Source organism: Cucurbita maxima, unplaced genomic scaffold (genome assembly GCF_002738345.1).
Source record: "Cucurbita maxima cultivar Rimu unplaced genomic scaffold, Cmax_1.0 Cma_Scf00047, whole genome shotgun sequence".
NCBI classification, from domain to species: domain Eukaryota; kingdom Viridiplantae; phylum Streptophyta; class Magnoliopsida; order Cucurbitales; family Cucurbitaceae; genus Cucurbita; species Cucurbita maxima.
The window spans coordinates 351-16,602 of record NW_019272063.1 but is presented as its reverse complement, the minus strand read 5'-3'; the positions used below and the strand labels follow the sequence as shown (position 1 = coordinate 16,602).

Here is a 16,252-nt window from a genome sequence, read left to right as displayed (position 1 = left end):
AAAAAAAAAAAAAAAAAAAAAAAAAAAAAAAAAAAAAAAAAAAAAAAAAAGCATTTTGTAAAGAAAATAATAATAGGGATTAAAAGCAGTGATACGGCATCCACATGAACAACCAATTTTGCGAGAGAAATAGAATGTTGGGGTGCTAGTTCACCAATTCGGTATTTAAACAATTTGGAAATAGAATACTTGTTGGATATTAGTGATCTCTCCTTCTGTTATTGACAAAAATATCCTGAAAAATTATCCTACTTTTTGCAAGCCAAAGTCCCCAAAGAAGGGCGTTAAAAGATATCGTTCCAAAGAATTTGTTTCTTTCCTCTGATAGGATTCTTGCACAAGGTCTGAAGAAGAGTGTCTTTGATTGTTCTTGGAAAGAACTATCGAGTTCCAAAGATGTTAAGATAGTGTGCCACCATTTTAACACAAAATCTATTAGGAGAATAAGGGGTTTAGAGTTTCAATCTCTCTTTTGCTTAGGAAACAGCCAGGTAAAAATATGATATTTGAATAGTATTTCAGCACTCTATCATTTGCATCTATCCCCTTCCTGCAAAGAGACCAAATGAAGTTGAACTTTTATTTCAAATATCAATAAAATTGTCTAGTATACAAAAAATGAAGTTGAACTTCTTTTCTTCTAAAATGATTTGTCTGGAGAGGAATTTAGAATTTTCAGAGGGTTTAAGAGGTATTGGGAAGAGGTATAGGATATTATTACATTTAGCTCATTTTTGGGGCCTCGGTTTCTCAAGAATTTTATAATTATCAGTTTGGTCTTATTCTTTTAGAATGAAGTCTATTCCTCGATAGATAGAAGTTGGTTCCCTTCTGTGGGCTAGTTTTCTTGTACGCCATTTTCTTTGCATGTGTTTTAATTATTCTAAATGAAGGCTCCATTGTTCATCAAAAGAAATAAAATAAATAAATAAAATGAGGTTAACAAAGGCGAGAGTTTTTTATTGCTACCAGGAGGAAGGAAATGTATTTACTAACACATTTGCGCTCCAGAATTCAATAATATAAGATGTTTCACAAACAAAAGTTAGAAAACTGAACCTGCATACTTTGAACACATCAGTTATGTATCACAGTCACTTGCACAATTCAAATAGATGAAGATTGACAATGTCTTCCAAACTCCAAACTTCAACAAATACATGAATATATCCACTTTTTAAGAAAATAGTTAAATGTGTCATCAAATACAACAAATCAGAAGTATTTAATTGACTGAAATAAAAAAAGATCGGAGATAAAGAGGTTAGACAGACAATCAGAGACAGGAATAATGAACTTTAGACCAGTACCATTTCCAAAACGCCCGGCGTGCCAGGATCCTTAACTGATGTCTTGTACTTGGCACTCTTCTGGACATACTTGGTTCCCATCTTCCACTTAGAGACGATTAGTGTTGAAAGTATTGATATGAAATCGATCCAACGGAATCGTTGCAAAATATTATTCGGATCCAATAAATTGGCAGAAACCAATAATCTGATAGCATTACAAACACCATAAACAACCACCACCAAATAAAAGAGATAGAGAGAGAGAGATATCAGACATGCAAAACAAAACTAGCTACAAAATCTCCAGAACTTCAAAGACTTCCCTGTATTCAAAACTTAAACCATCATAGATATATGCATGTAAAAAGCAAGGGCAGATAAAAAAAAAATGTGAACAAAATAGATACCAACAGTTTGCGAATTAAGATAAGCAAGAAATTCAGCATGCTCCATTGTTTCAGAAACAGCAAAAAAAATGGCAAATACAAAAATACCAAACGGCAACGAAGAAGAAAATAGGAAGAGGTCTTCCGAAACTCACAGCCATTAGCCTTTCGACAAGGAATAAATCCCGAAGCTGGAGTGCAGAACAAAATCGAGTGATAATAAACCAATTTTTTCGAGCGTATTTGCACTCGACCGGGATTCCGCAATCCAATAAAGCAGCAACGTGGGAAGTAGAGAATGGATTAGACCCAAATTGCAGGGAAAAGTTGGGGAAGGAGTGGAAGCAGAACTAGAACTGAAACAAAATTTATCACGGTTCCTTCTTTTCCCTTTACAGATTAAAACGAAGAAAAGCTAATGGGTAAGAGTACTGTTGAATCAAAAGGGTCAGTAGTGGTTCGCAGGGTGTAGACCTGGAAGCCAAACCACTTTTTTCTTTCACCCTTCTTAGTTTTTGTATAATAAAATCAATTTCATTTTTAAGTTTCAATTTCTTCAAACAACTGTTGTAATTTTAACCTAAAATTTAACCTATGTTGACAATGATACAACGATATCACATTTTTTTAGTTTCCAATTGTTTTTAGTTTCAATTACAAATTATTTATTTAGAAATAGAGAGACAAATTTTGAAGAGTATGCTACTTTATTTTATGATAGATACCAAATTAAAGTCCTTCGTATGAATATCGACAACAAGATCATATTACAGTGATCATTTATACTTTGGCAGAGCCGGGTTTCTTCTCGCCATCTTCATGGCATTCGAGGATTTCCCACTCGTCGAGGTGAGAAACGTTGTTTCACAATAATATTGATACAGGTAATTATTGGTATGACGAAACATTCTTTCACGACAATATACTACAAAACAAAAGAAAGCACTTCTCAAATTTACAAGCCTGTTTTTTTTTTTTTTTTTTTTTTTTTTTTTTGTTCCCTATGTATTAAGATACGAAAAGAAAGAAAAGAAAGAAGAAAAGAAGAAAAAACGCAAGAGAACTGAATGGAAGGAAAGACAAAAGAGAGAGGCATATGAATGGATTGGTCTGACGTAAGGGCGTGTTAATGAGTCAAGGCCACCCAAATTCCATTCTCAAATTTTACAAGATTTAAGGTCGTCAACTAGATAGAGCCTGAGGAAGAAGAAGAAGAAGACTTGCCCAAGGAAACAGAGGCCAAAGAAGATGCCCACACTCTGGCGTTCCGAGCACTTGTATGGAAGCTCCTGGTTTTGCTGAGTCTTAACTTGGCCCAAACTCTTCCTAGGTCAACTGTCTGAAGAACACGCCCCATTATCTGGCTCGTCTCACCCAACACATGCAGGTTCATTGGGAGAGCATGGGAGACCCACAATGCTTTTAGCTGAGATAACATCTTTGGGAAAATCAGCAGTGACACCCTTAAACAGAGGAAAATTAGGGAGAACACCAAGTAAGCTTCCCTTTTCACTATTTCATCAAACGACAAACTTCTCAATAACCGGATGCCTGTTTTTTCGCCGCCACCATCAATCTTAACTAGCTCATAACCATTATAATGTTCTAGTGGCTCCATTCCTGAAAAAAGCACAAGGTCACATGAATGAACAATTACATCTTCGCCCAACACCCTCTTCTCCACTTTAAGATAAGAAATGCATGATAATTTACAGTCAAGCTTCATCGGTGTTGACCTTCTCCTTCTCCTTCACCTCGACTCCATTTTTAGGATATCATGGGGGAGGGAAATAACCAGAACTTTAGCAGGAAACTCAATTACCTGTTGTTCTCTGGTAAAATTGAACAAGAGAAGCAAACTTTTTTGGACCACGATAATGCACCCTCGATGTCTGGTTCAGTATCAATATAGATGGTAAGCTATAAATCCCATATCTTGAGAAGACACTGCCAACGAACATGTTAATAATCAGGAAACATTCAAATATGCAAGGGAAGTAAATCTGATGTGGGTCTAGAAAGCATAGAAGCCCTTGAATCTCTGTTCATCCCATTCATTTCCCACCAACCAATGAAAAGTAATATGACCCCCCACCCCCCCACCCACCTCAAAGAGAGAGAGAGAGAGATCAAAAAACTTTCTTATCAACCAGGTCATCAATAAGCTTAAAGGTAACACATGTAACCATTTGTCATCGTCTTTATCTACAACATGTCGGAGTCATAATTTTACTGTTGTGCACATCTAGTGTAGTGGTATCATAGTACCCTCCCATCATTTTTCTGTCGTCCATGAGTATATATGATGATTTTGTAACACATTATAAGATTATATTTCTTATTATAAATAAGCTCACATTCTCGAAAACAGTATGTTGAACAAGGTTACTAAACATTAATCTTGCAAGTGAAGAAATAACTAGTCATACAACATGTCAAAGAACGAGGTGCGGGTTACAATTTTAAGTTAGCAAAGATGATGAGAATGATATATGGACTTTATAACTTCTTACCATGGCATCGCTGAAGACTGCTCAATCACCAAGTGCTCAATTTCAGGAAATAATGAATTGAGGCTGTCAAATGCAGGAAACATCTCAAGGGAAAACGGGCACCAGGAGGCATAAAAGAGTACAGCAACATTTCTGGTCAGCTGATTGGAAATAATTCCATCGAGGAAATCTCCATTCACCTACATATCAAAAGAAAGAATAAAACCAACTTACAAACCATGCACTTCAAATAATGTGGCTTTTGCAAAAACTGTAATGCAAAGGAAATAAATATCCTAAATTGATCAAGAAACGACTTTCTTTCCCATCTTGTATTCTAGACATCACGCCGGCATATTAAAAAGTATAGTGACAAAAACAAATTTCTACTTCAAACTCAATAAAAGAAAAGTAAAGTTAGTATGATAGAAGAGCAAAGCAATACACCTAAAACCCTGCATGCAAAACATTTCCCTACAAGTTAATAGGATATTAGATCCTGTCCAACATCCAAATTTTCAACAAGAAGGTTGAAGAATAAACAACTACTAGTGTTAACCCAGACACTTGGCATCTTTTTTTTTTTTTTTTTTTTTTTCCTTTTTCCTCTTTTGTCTCATTTCGCTTCTATTTGGTAAGAAATGACAGTCATACTGGTAACCCAGAAAACTAATAAAGAAGAGGGATGAGCAATCCACTCTACAAGCCAGGGAGAACACAAAATAGGACTCCAGTTAGCAAAACAAGCAAGCATACAGTTGAAAATAAAATCAGGATGAAGTGTACACCAAGAACAGGTCAACCAGTCAGCTAAATTCCTCATTTGGTCCCACCCTTCCCAAAGATTCAAGTTTCTAATTTTCCACAATTCATACAAAATGGTCTTTTCCCCTGAAGAAACTTCAAAGAAAATTCCCATTTCGGGCCTTTCCCCTTCAGTTTGCTGTTTTTGTCACAGAGTGAATCTTTAAACCACCTTTTCTCACATTGCTCCTTTGCAGCAGCTATAGATTCTTTTATTATGAATAAGATGGATTTGTCCTCTTGCCATCCCGGAGGGATTGTTGATTGGCTCTTCAAGGTCCTTGGGGGCTAATGCTTTAGAACAAGGCAAAAATTATTCAATCCGTAGATAGAATTTTCAGGAACTTTCTTCAGAAAGGAAATTGTGAAAAATCAGGTTTTCATCTCATCCCCCACCTGGAGAATGGAGCGCGAGGATTATATAGATTATAGCCTAAAAGAGAAAAAAACAAGGCTCTCCTTTCCAAATGGATTTGGAGATATCATTGTGAAAAATCAGCTACTTGGAGAAAGGTCATTAATGCAAAATATGGCTCTACTCCTTTGAACATAAAACTGGGGACTTTTTCTTTAGCATTTACCAAGAGGCTGCCGAAAGCTATCATATAAAACCAAAATCTAATTGACAATGGGAAGGCTTTCAAGGTTGAAGATGGAATAAATACTTACATTTTGGAATGATATTTGGCTGACAGAGGATTTGCTAGCTAGAAAATTTCCTCCTTCGTATGATATTTCTCTAAAGCATGTTGTACTAGATATGTGGGTGCATGATTTATACCTTGCAAAGTTATTGGGATGTTTGGTCCCTTGCTAGATTACACACTTCTTTTTGAGCTTTAGTATACAAGAACTTCAGTAGTTATTCTTTAGATCTTATTTTGTTAGATCGAAGTCCCTTTCTGTTTAAAACTTGGTTTCCATTGAGAATATATAGATCATTAAGGGTTAACCTAGAGACAAGAATCAAGCTTATAGAGGACTACCACGAGGCAATCCTCCCTCATCTTTCCTGTCCATTATGGTGCTTGATTGCTTCAGTAGACTTATGACTCATGCTGCAAATAGACACTTCACTAAAGGTTTTGACTTGGGGTGAACTTTATCGATATTAATCATCTTTAGTTTGATGATGATACAAACTTATTCTCCACAAAGGATGAACGAGTTCTATCCAATTTGTTCAGCATTGTTCATCTCATTTAGAAAGCATCCAAACTCAATGAGAAACACCAAAAATCAGAATTTTGGGGTACAACACAACCAATTGAAGTAATTGTTTTAAAGCTCCTTTGGCACTAAGCGTGTTCATTCTCCTTTCTTGGTATTTACCATAATACTAAAGAAAAATTTTGGGTTTCATTTAAAAAAAAAAACGCCAAAACATAAATAAATCTAGTCAAAATATATGTTCAATATAGCCTAGTCTACAATGCGGGATTTCATTCCACATATTTGCGCCCATGTACAAGAAAGCAAATAGTATAAAAAACCCGTAAAAGTACATTATTCACAAAAGATCAACTACCAAGAAAAATTATATTGTGCTTAAACACTTCTAATGAAGTTTCTCTAGAATCTAGATGACAACATTATGATTGACCTCACTCATCAGAACACAGAACGAAAGTTAAAAATTATGACTGAAAATGACTGCCTCCACCACACACTCTGATCGGATCATAATTTTTAATACACAAGAAAAATCCAAACACGTCTTTGTTCAGAAGTAAGAAAGTGATCTTAACCCGTGAGCAGAGAAGTTAGAGGAGATAGCATTAAAATCAAAAGTCCTAACTAACATGCGGGTCAATCAAATCAATATCCATAAACAAACGGGAATAAAAATCTAAAACCCCAGAAGAAATCAAAGGAATCTTTCTCTCTGCCTGTTCCTCCATAAATCTAATCAATTGCGAACAACAAAATTCGAAACCCGCTGCATCAAAGGGCCTTATCAGACTAAAACAGACATCCAAAACTCATACAAGAAAAATAAATTTCAAAGAAAACAAACAAGAGAAAGATAAGGAAGAGAAGTAGTACCTGAAGAAGTGGGGTGGGGGAGGTGGAGAAAGGGCATTGAGATCGAAGCCCATAAAGGAAAAAGTAGGGGTCATTAGGGCAGAAGGAAGGTGAAGAAGAAGAAGAAGAAGAAGAAGAAAAAGAAGAAGCCAATTGAAAGGACAAGAAGACAGTGAAGCAAGCAGAGAAGAGATGAAAAAAGGTAGACCGAGAAGCCATGGGCGAAGAAGAAAGGGGAAGGGGAAGGGCAGGCAGGGGAATAGAGAAGAAGAGTGAGGGCAAGATGGGGAGGGAGGTAAATAAATTTCAAGGTTTTGGGTCTTCTCCCTGCTCTTGTTTCTGGTCTCTGTGTTATCCAATTGGATTTCAAAGAAGATGGTGGGTATCGTTGTCGGCTGCCTGTGGCTTACGCTCTTTCCACGCCTTCCCTTCTTCTTTCCATTCTTTCGCATAATTCTTTTTTTAATTTTTGTAGGCTTAAATTACAATTTTAAGTCTTCGCAAACCGTGTTTCAACCTGGAAATTTTATTTTATTATTTTTTTTCTTTTAGAAGAGTGAATGCAAAACGTTCGATGGGCCGAAAAATCTAGAAACCCATGGAGGATGGCTCATCCGGCCCATTGTTTTCTCATTGGATATGGATACGGCCCATGCCCAACTTTCTTCATTCATCAATAAACTCAAACTATGCATATCTTGTCCTTACCTGCAAACATTTTGAAAAGGACGGAGCATTGTAAGTAACCCCTTTGTTAGAGTTGTATATGAGTTCTATTTTTGTGCGTGGTTTTGGAGTCTAAATGAGCTTTTTACAATTTCTCTTCAAGATTGTTGTTAGCCAATAAAAATTGAAAGAAATAACTAAAACAAAACAAACAACAAAAGGCTTATACTTACAACATTAGATATTTTGTGTTTGTGACAACATCAAGTTGTGTGAAGGACAAACACAGCTGGCTAATGTCAGCTTCTTTTGTCTTCACAACTTATCATCAATCTTTTTCAACCACCATGTTTTCTATAAAATAACTTTCTTTCATAGCTTATTTCATTCTAGAGTTCTCAAAATTTTAATCTTTTAGAAGTCATTAAATGAAGTAACCACAATTACTTATTAAACTTTAATTTCTTTTATCTTTTTAATTTAGATTATAATGTTTAAAATTAAATAAAGAATATTGAACTTAAACCATAAATATTTGGTTTCAACATTTGAATGCAAAAAAAGGTAAGGTCTAGAATGGAGATAGGAACAACCAAGTTTTAGAGGTGTTGGAGAGGATTAAAATAGCAATTTAATCTGTATTATTGTTATTTTAATCAATGAAATTAGTTTGGTCAATGCCCCCTCGCAGGAAGAGCGCGTGAATGAATAGGGATGACAATGGCGGGACTAAACAACTCATCCCCACACCAAAAACCGACACTTGGTACAAGTTTTAACCTAAAACCAAAATTAAGGAGACAAATAACAACTTCATTTCGTTTCATTCCAAATCCAATTCCCCTTTTACCCATCAATTGATTGATATTTATTCAATCAACTTCCCCCTCTGCGACTCGGCAATCCCAATCTGCGGCATCTTCCCCCTCTTCCCATTTCTCTCTCTGTTTTCTCTCGATCGTTCGCCCCTATTCGAGAGAGATCGGAAGCGGATTCGGGATGAGGGAAATCATCAGTCTTCACATTGGTCAAGCTGGGATTCAGGTCGGCAATTCTTGCTGGGAGCTTTACTGCCTCGAGCATGGCATCCAGCCTGATGGTTTGATGCCCAGGTTTGTATTTCGATTTCTTGATTTGGGTTTCATTTTGAATGTCGATCGATATCAACCACGCCCCACTTCTGATCCTCGATTACTTTTTTACTAGATAAATTCAATTTTCCCTGTTGTGATTCTCTATGGTAGGTGGGAGTGGGAGTGGGACTGAATTGAATTCGTGAATTTCGTTTACGTCTTTCTTTTGGTCTTTGAATTTTTGTGGCATTTTCCGCATCTGTTTATGCGTCAAGTTCTTGTGAGATCAGACGAGGAATCTGGACATGGGTTTAAATTTTAATTGGATGTACCTATATGGATCTCCTTTTCAAATTGGAGTAACAAGTCTGAGCTCGTAGGAATTGAAAATTCGCTTCGAGTTTAATCCAATTGATTTAATTATCCTTTTCTCCGGGAATATCAAGTCGAATGGCCAAACTTTTGGGCTTTTTTATCCTCAGATTGTTTGCTGTAATGTCACTCTTAAGATGGGAATAGATGCCTCGATCCAATTCCTATATCTGTTCAAGAAAATAAGTTCTTGGGGTCTTCTCGGAGGTCATTTTGGTTGAAACAATATTTACTGAATTTTTGGATTGGATCTTTTGTTTATGTGGCGTCTTTGATAGTGGGTGGCATAAAAAGTCGTTTTATTTACATACCCTTTCAAGGTCCAAGCATAATGACCCATCTCGATGAATTAGAACTCTTATTCTAATGATGTTTGATTACCTGCGTATGCTGCAGTGACACCTCGGTTGGTGTAGCACACGATGCTTTCAACACATTTTTCAGCGAGACTGGTTCGGGCAAGCACGTTCCTAGAGCTATATTTGTGGATCTCGAACCAACTGTTATTGATGAAGTGAGGACTGGGACATATAGACAGCTTTTCCACCCGGAACAGCTCATATCTGGTAAAGAAGATGCTGCAAATAATTTTGCCCGAGGACATTATACAGGTACATGTATTTCCATTTCGACAAGTTTTTCTAGAGTTTCCTTTTTCACTGTGGTCATTCATCACTAAACCTACTTTATTGTGTCATTTCCCAGTGGGTAGGGAAATAGTTGATCTGTGCCTTGACCGAGTTCGAAAACTAGCCGACAATTGTACTGGTTTGCAAGGGTTCTTAGTGTTTAATGCTGTTGGTGGTGGCACTGGATCTGGTTTGGGGTCGTTACTTCTGGAACGCTTGTCCGTGGATTATGGAAAGAAGTCAAAGCTTGGATTTTCCATATATCCTTCTCCACAGGTACACAAATGATAGACGCTTTGGTATCATAGACCACATATTTTTCATTGATGAAGCGTATATGAAAAGGCCACTTATATTTGTCACAATTTTTTCTCAATGAAATTTTGTTTCTTGTCAGATAAAAGATTAAAGAAAAAAAAAGAATCTGTTTCTGCTCAGTTGACAATATTTTTTATGCAAACCTTTAAATCTTTCTTACTGATCATCAAGATTCAAGTCTATTATTTAATGCTACAATATCTGTATGCAGGTATCCACTGCCGTGGTCGAACCATACAACAGTGTGCTTTCCACTCATTCTCTGCTAGAACACACAGATGTCGCTGTGCTTCTGGACAACGAAGCCATTTATGATATCTGCAGGAGATCATTGGATATTGAAAGACCAACTTACACCAACTTGAACCGCTTGATATCCCAAGTTATCTCTTCTTTAACCACTTCCTTGAGGTTTGATGGTGCTATCAACGTGGATATAACCGAGTTTCAAACTAACCTTGTACCTTATCCACGTATTCATTTCATGCTCTCTTCTTATGCTCCTGTGATCTCTTCTGCAAAAGCTTACCATGAGCAGCTATCTGTTCCCGAAATCACCAATGCCGTATTTGATCCTTCAAGCATGATGGTCAAATGCGACCCAAGGCACGGAAAGTACATGGCATGCTGTTTGATGTATAGAGGAGATGTTGTACCCAAGGATGTGAATGCTGCTGTTGCTACCATCAAAACGAAGAGAACAGTTCAATTTGTTGACTGGTGAGTTAATTGCTCAGGGTTGTTAGAATTATGAAACCAATGATATTTGTGTTATCAAAGGGTCCATATCTTAATGCTGAAGTTGTTTAGAAGTCTTGGAGGCAAATTTTTCAATCTCATCCTGAACTAAACTTTCCCAGAGGATCTTAGTTTGGTTTAGTTAATTGAAATTTCTAAACGTTATTGATTTGAGTTAAACCTGTGGCATGGGAATTTTTCAGGTGTCCTACTGGCTTCAAATGTGGTATTAACTATCAACCCCCAAGTGTTGTTCCTGGGGGCGATCTTGCGAAGGTGCAGCGAGCTGTTTGTATGATAAGTAATAGCACAGCCGTGGCCGAGGTCTTTTCAAGAATCGATCACAAATTTGATCTGATGTATGCTAAGCGGGCATTCGTACATTGGTACGTGGGTGAGGGCATGGAGGAAGGAGAATTTTCTGAAGCCCGTGAGGATCTTGCTGCTCTAGAAAAGGACTACGAGGAAGTTGGTGCGGAGGATGTGGATGAAGAGGAGGAAGGGGAAGATTATTAAACCAGGAGTGATAAATAGCTGGTGGTGTCCTTTTTCATCGTTTTCATGTTTCTTTGTTATCAAGTCCAAGCTGTGCAATGTTCCATACATGTTGACGAGTGGTTTCTGTTTTTATGATTGATTTCAAAATTTACAGTGTTAGAACTACTTGCAAATTTTTTATTACGAGTGAAGGTCTTCTTTCTAGCCCCCCCCAATTAAAGCATTTCCTTGGAAGGAATTGAGAAAATAATTAAGTTTTATATGGGTACCTCTTAAAACAAGGTAACAAAAACCAATATTTCTTCCATAAAACTAATTCTAGAAGATATGGGTATGAATAAAAGTTTGAAAGTGGTAAAGACGTAACTAACCCTAATTTTATTATCTCACAGGCCACCAACCTTGATTTATAGGAACAAGAATGGCAAAAATGGGATGCAGGCCTCCAAATCACATAAACAGGACTCTAATTTAAAGATGGTCCCAATTGTTGGGCAATAATAAAATAATTTTTTAATAACGTCCCGCGTGTACAACGACGTCGCCTTTGAATATTAACAAATTATGTAGAATTCATAAATGCCACATGGTGTTGACTTCATTATGGATTCTTTTTTTTAATCTATTTTCCCATTTCCAGGAGCTCCGCATTTAGTTTTTGAAAAAATAAGTAAATAAAGAAAACAATACGGCAGCATGAGCTTGGAGAGACGCATATTCAACTGTTCGTTTGAAAATTCCACAAACCCCTCTTCTACGTTTCAGTTGGAAAATGGAAGCAAAAATGGGTTTCGATACAAAAACACACTTGTAATCCCAATTCAACACCCACGCCATTTTGCTTTTCGTGTTTCCTCCATGGCTCAACCTCCGTGCACCTCCTCCTTTCGAACCCTTTTCTTCATCCCAACTTGTCTCGCTCTCAACACCTTCCTTCTCATCCTCTTCTACACCTCTTCCTCTTCCTCTTCCTCTTCCAGTTCCACCCATACTTTCTTCTTCTCCCCTCCTTCCCAACTCCGTCAAATCCCCACTCAGTTCCACCACTCCTCTATTCCACTCCTTTCTTCTGCTCAGAACCTCAGTTTAGAAGACACCAATGGTGGACCGGCCCTGCCTCACACTCAACCCTCTTCTTCGCTTCCCTCCTTTGGTAAAACCCTGACTTTCTTCTTCCGTTTTCTTTTGGATTATTCGATTTCATGATCAATAAATTGTCAATGGATTTCTTAATTTGTGATTTCTTTGGGATTATTCGATTTCAACTTGGTTTGATGGATGCCTGTTTTTGTGTGTTTTAGGAAGAAGAATCGAGCAAGCGAAGGGAGTGTTCCATGATGAAGACTTATTTCTTGAAGACTACAAAGAAATGAACAAGAGCTTCAAGATCTACGTTTATCCTCACAAGCGCAATGATCCCTTTGCACGTTCTCTGTTGCCAGAGGACTTTGAGCCCCACGGCAACTATGCCAGTGAGAGCTACTTCAAGCAATCTCTCTTCAAAAGCCATTTCATCGTAAATGATCCCAAGGACGCCGATTTCTTCTTCCTGCCCTTCTCCATCACCGGCCTCCGTAATGACCGTAGGGTTAGTGTTAGTGGTATCCCCAATTTCATTCGAGATTACATCTTTAGTGTTACCCACAAGTATCCATACTGGAATCGAACTGGTGGTGCGGATCATTTCTATGTTGCTTGCCATTCAGTCGGACGATCGGCCATGGACAAATCAAGTGAAGCTAAGTCCAGTGTTGTCCAAGTTGTTTGCTCTTCTAGCTACTTCTTACCAGGCTACATTTCACACAAGGATGCAGCTCTGCCCCAAATTTGGCCTAGGAAACAAGACCCCCCAAACCTTACTTCTTCAAAGAGGTGAATTATTCATGGCTATGAAAATTGATGGGTCTTCTGTTTCCCTCCTCCCTACTCCCTTTACCATAGTTAGGTTTGTTGTTGTTGTGAATGTGAGTATTAGTTTTGCTGCTTTCAGGACGAGGCTAGCATTTTTCGCAGGAGCGATGAACTCTCCAACACGTCAAGAGCTGGTTCGAGTGTGGGGTAAGGACGCCGAGATCTTTGCTCATTCAGGCCGTCTTAAGACACCTTATGCCGATGAGCTACTCAGGAGCAAGTTCTGCCTTCATGTGAAAGGCTTCGAAGTAAACACTGCCCGAGTTGGAGACTCGATCTTCTACGGATGCGTTCCTGTGATTATTTCCAATTACTATGACCTCCCATTTGGTGATATTTTGAACTGGAAGAGCTTCTCGGTGGTTGTAGCGACATCAGATATCCCAAGCCTGAAGAAGATTCTCAAAGGAATCAGCGATGAAGAATATGCAATGCTGCAAAGCAATGTGCTGAAAGTGCGCAAACACTTCAAATGGCATTCTTCTCCTGTTGATTTTGATACTTTTCACATGGTTATGTATCAGTTATGGCTTCGAAGAACAACAGTTCGACTTCGGTTGATGGATTAGAGAGAATGTTCAATCGATCTTCTGCTATTCCTACCCTTTTGCCATTATATTGCATTCATCAAATTTGTATGAAGCCGAACAAGTTCATGCAAGCTGAATAGGATCAAGCTCGAAGTTGTGTATATACATTTTTTTTTTTTGGAAGTCACCTTCTCTTTTCTTCTGTTTTTTCTCATTTTCCCTTGTGTTATGTTTCTTAAGAAATGAATAAAATGGTGAATATATTAATTGATTTTGTTAGTTGTTTCTTACTTTCTATTTTCCTTTTCCATTGAAAAATGAGATAGAATCAGTTGAATGATAACATGAAATTACACACAAAAATTGAATAAATAAAAGGGGAGTTGAGTTTTCTAAAGAGAAACAATGCGTCGGTGAAGAAGTTCTTCATCACTCTCATCTTCTTCTTCATCATCAGACACAATAATACCCTTCCCTGATAGCTCTAACCTCCCTCCCATACAAAATGATGGCCCCATACTCTCTGTTTCAATGTAATCTCCCCTCAAATCTCTCCTCAAATCTATGGTCACTGCAGTTGAGAAACCAATTTAATGAACATCTGATTCCCTTGCTCTGCACCCTCTGGTACCTCGGTTTTATCCTCGATTCCAAACTGTACGTAAAATATTCAGGGAAGTTGACAAGCTCTTCGATTGGCCTACACATCTCAGACTTGAAAAAGTAGTAACTGTTTTTCATGAGTTCTACACGACAGGTGACCACCTGGGGACATTTCATAACCATCCTAGCTACATCGGAGGAGGGTATCCCACGTCCAACAAGGAACTCTACCGGTTTCATTATCACGTGTTGGTGAAGGCTGACTATCTGTGGCATTTTCTCGATCACTTGTGCGAACCCTGCAGGATCAATCTTGAGCTTTAGGTCAAAGAAGAATTGCTGAGAAGACAATTTAGCTTTCAAAGGCAACCCAAGAATTTGTGGATACTGTGCAATCACTGAAGGAAGCATCTCCTTCCTAATCCCAAAGCTTAGCAAGCAATCTATATTGGGCTTCACTGTCTCTTCAAGATCGTAACCGAGTATGTACGCTCGCTTCTCAAGCATTCTTGCTACTACCCTCTTTGGCAAACCTAGAGAAACAATAAACTCAACAAGGGGCTTGATCATGGTTCCAACTCTCATCTCCAAAAGGTAAGGGTATTGTGTGACCATTGGCCCAATATCTCTCGGATTAACACCTATACTTACAAGTTATGCAACACATGTACTCACTGTCCCTTCAAGCTTGAAACCCAGAAGCTCAGGGTACTTCTGGAGAACATATCCAATATCTTCTTTCTCCACATCGAGTCCACGAAGAAGCTTACAACAGGAGCAAGCTCAACGATAATGCTAGCATGCAAGACCTGGGGATAATTTTTAACAAACTCACCTAGTTTCAGCCTCGGAATCCCAATTTTCTCCAAGTAACCGAGAACAGGTATTATATTTTTGCGAACACTACAGCCTAGCATTATGGGGAATTCGTTAATGTCATCAATTGTCAATCCTAACTTCTGAAAAAACTCAGACACGCTCACTCATAACTTCAACTGTAGACGGCAACTCAAGGGTTTAGGGTTTTAGGGTGTAGGGTTTAAGGGTTTAGTTTTAGGGTTTTAGGGTTTCGGGTTTAGGGTTTTAGGGTGTAGGGTTTAAGGGTTTAGTTTTAGGGTTTTAGGGTGTAGGGTTTAAGGGTTTTAGAGTTTTAGGGATTTAGGGGTTCGGGTTTAGGGTTTAGGGTTTAGGGTTTAAGGGTTTTAGAGTTATAGGGTTTTAGGGTTAAGGGTTTTAGAGTTATAGGGTTTAGGGTTAAGGTTTTAGGGTTATAGGGTTTTAGGGTTTTAGGGTTAAGGGTTTTAGGTTTTAGGGTTTAGGGTTAAGGTTTTAGGGTTTTAGGGTTTAGGGTTTAGGGTTTAGGGGTTTAGGGTTTTAGGGTTTTAGGGTTTTAGGGGTTTAGGGTTTAGAGGTTAAGAGGTTTAGGGTTTTAGGGTTTTAGGGGTTTAGGGTTTAGGGTTTTAGGGTTTAGGGGTTTAGGGTTTTAGGGTTTTAGGGTTTTAGGGGTTTAGGGTTTAGAGGTTAAGAGGTTTAGGGTTTTAGGGTTTTAGGGGTTTAGTGTTTAGGGTTTTAGGGTTTAGGGTTTTAGGGTTTAGGGTTTTAGGGTTTTAGGGGTTTAGGGTTTTAGGGTTTTAGGGTTTAGGGTTTAGGGTTTAGAGGTTAAGAGGTTTAGGGTTTAGGGTTTAGAGGTTAAGAGGTTTAGGGTTTAGGGTTTTAGGGGTTTAGGGGTTTAGGGATTAGGGTTTAGGGTTTAGGGTTTAGGGTTTTAGGGTTTAGGGGTTTAGGGTTTTAGGGTTTTAGGGTTTTAGGGGTTTAGGGTTTAGAGGTTAAGAGGTTTAGGGTTTTAGGGTTTTAGGGGTTTAGTGTTTAGGGTTTTAGGGTTTAGGGTTTTAGGGTTTAGGGTTTTAGGGTTTTA

General features: G+C 38.1%; 4 protein-coding genes and 1 pseudogene across 4 annotated transcripts in view; 2 read left to right on the top strand and 3 right to left on the bottom strand.

Annotated features, from left to right (window-relative positions):
• The window catches only part of LOC111470852 (probable RNA polymerase II transcription factor B subunit 1-1), an 18,778-nt gene extending 16,609 nt beyond the window's left edge, over positions 1-2,169 (bottom strand). The window contains exons 1-2 of the mRNA XM_023116501.1: positions 1,834-2,169; positions 1,311-1,497 (exon numbers count right to left, since the gene is read on the bottom strand). Coding sequence (XP_022972269.1) covers positions 1,311-1,391 — 81 coding nt within the window. The 5' untranslated portion in view covers positions 1,392-1,497; positions 1,834-2,169. The remainder of the gene's footprint in view (positions 1-1,310; positions 1,498-1,833) is intronic.
• A 397-nt stretch (positions 2,170-2,566) lies between these two features.
• Positions 2,567-7,450, bottom strand: LOC111470818 (5'-adenylylsulfate reductase-like 5). Its single transcript, XM_023116459.1, has 4 exons — positions 7,021-7,450; positions 4,192-4,370; positions 3,501-3,625; positions 2,567-3,298 (listed from the first exon to the last, which is right to left on the bottom strand). Exons 1-4 carry the CDS (start codon positions 7,216-7,218, stop codon positions 2,865-2,867), a joined length of 936 nt encoding a protein of 311 aa, XP_022972227.1. The 5' UTR covers positions 7,219-7,450; the 3' UTR covers positions 2,567-2,864.
• Positions 7,451-8,490: 1,040 nt separating this feature from the next.
• Positions 8,491-11,527, top strand: LOC111470761 (tubulin alpha-3 chain-like). Its single transcript, XM_023116360.1, has 5 exons — positions 8,491-8,777; positions 9,507-9,721; positions 9,816-10,015; positions 10,269-10,777; positions 10,999-11,527. The coding sequence occupies exons 1-5, from the start codon at positions 8,665-8,667 to the stop codon at positions 11,309-11,311; spliced, it is 1,350 nt and encodes a 449-aa protein (XP_022972128.1). The 5' UTR covers positions 8,491-8,664; the 3' UTR covers positions 11,312-11,527.
• A 482-nt stretch (positions 11,528-12,009) lies between these two features.
• On the top strand, positions 12,010-13,948 carry LOC111470880 (probable glycosyltransferase At5g03795). The gene is made up of 3 exons (XM_023116533.1): positions 12,010-12,446; positions 12,595-13,165; positions 13,284-13,948. The coding sequence occupies exons 1-3, from the start codon at positions 12,152-12,154 to the stop codon at positions 13,771-13,773; spliced, it is 1,356 nt and encodes a 451-aa protein (XP_022972301.1). The 5' UTR covers positions 12,010-12,151; the 3' UTR covers positions 13,774-13,948.
• Positions 13,949-14,064: 116 nt separating this feature from the next.
• Positions 14,065-15,345, bottom strand: LOC111470784 (annotated as a pseudogene).
• Between the last annotated feature and the right edge of the window lie 907 nt (positions 15,346-16,252).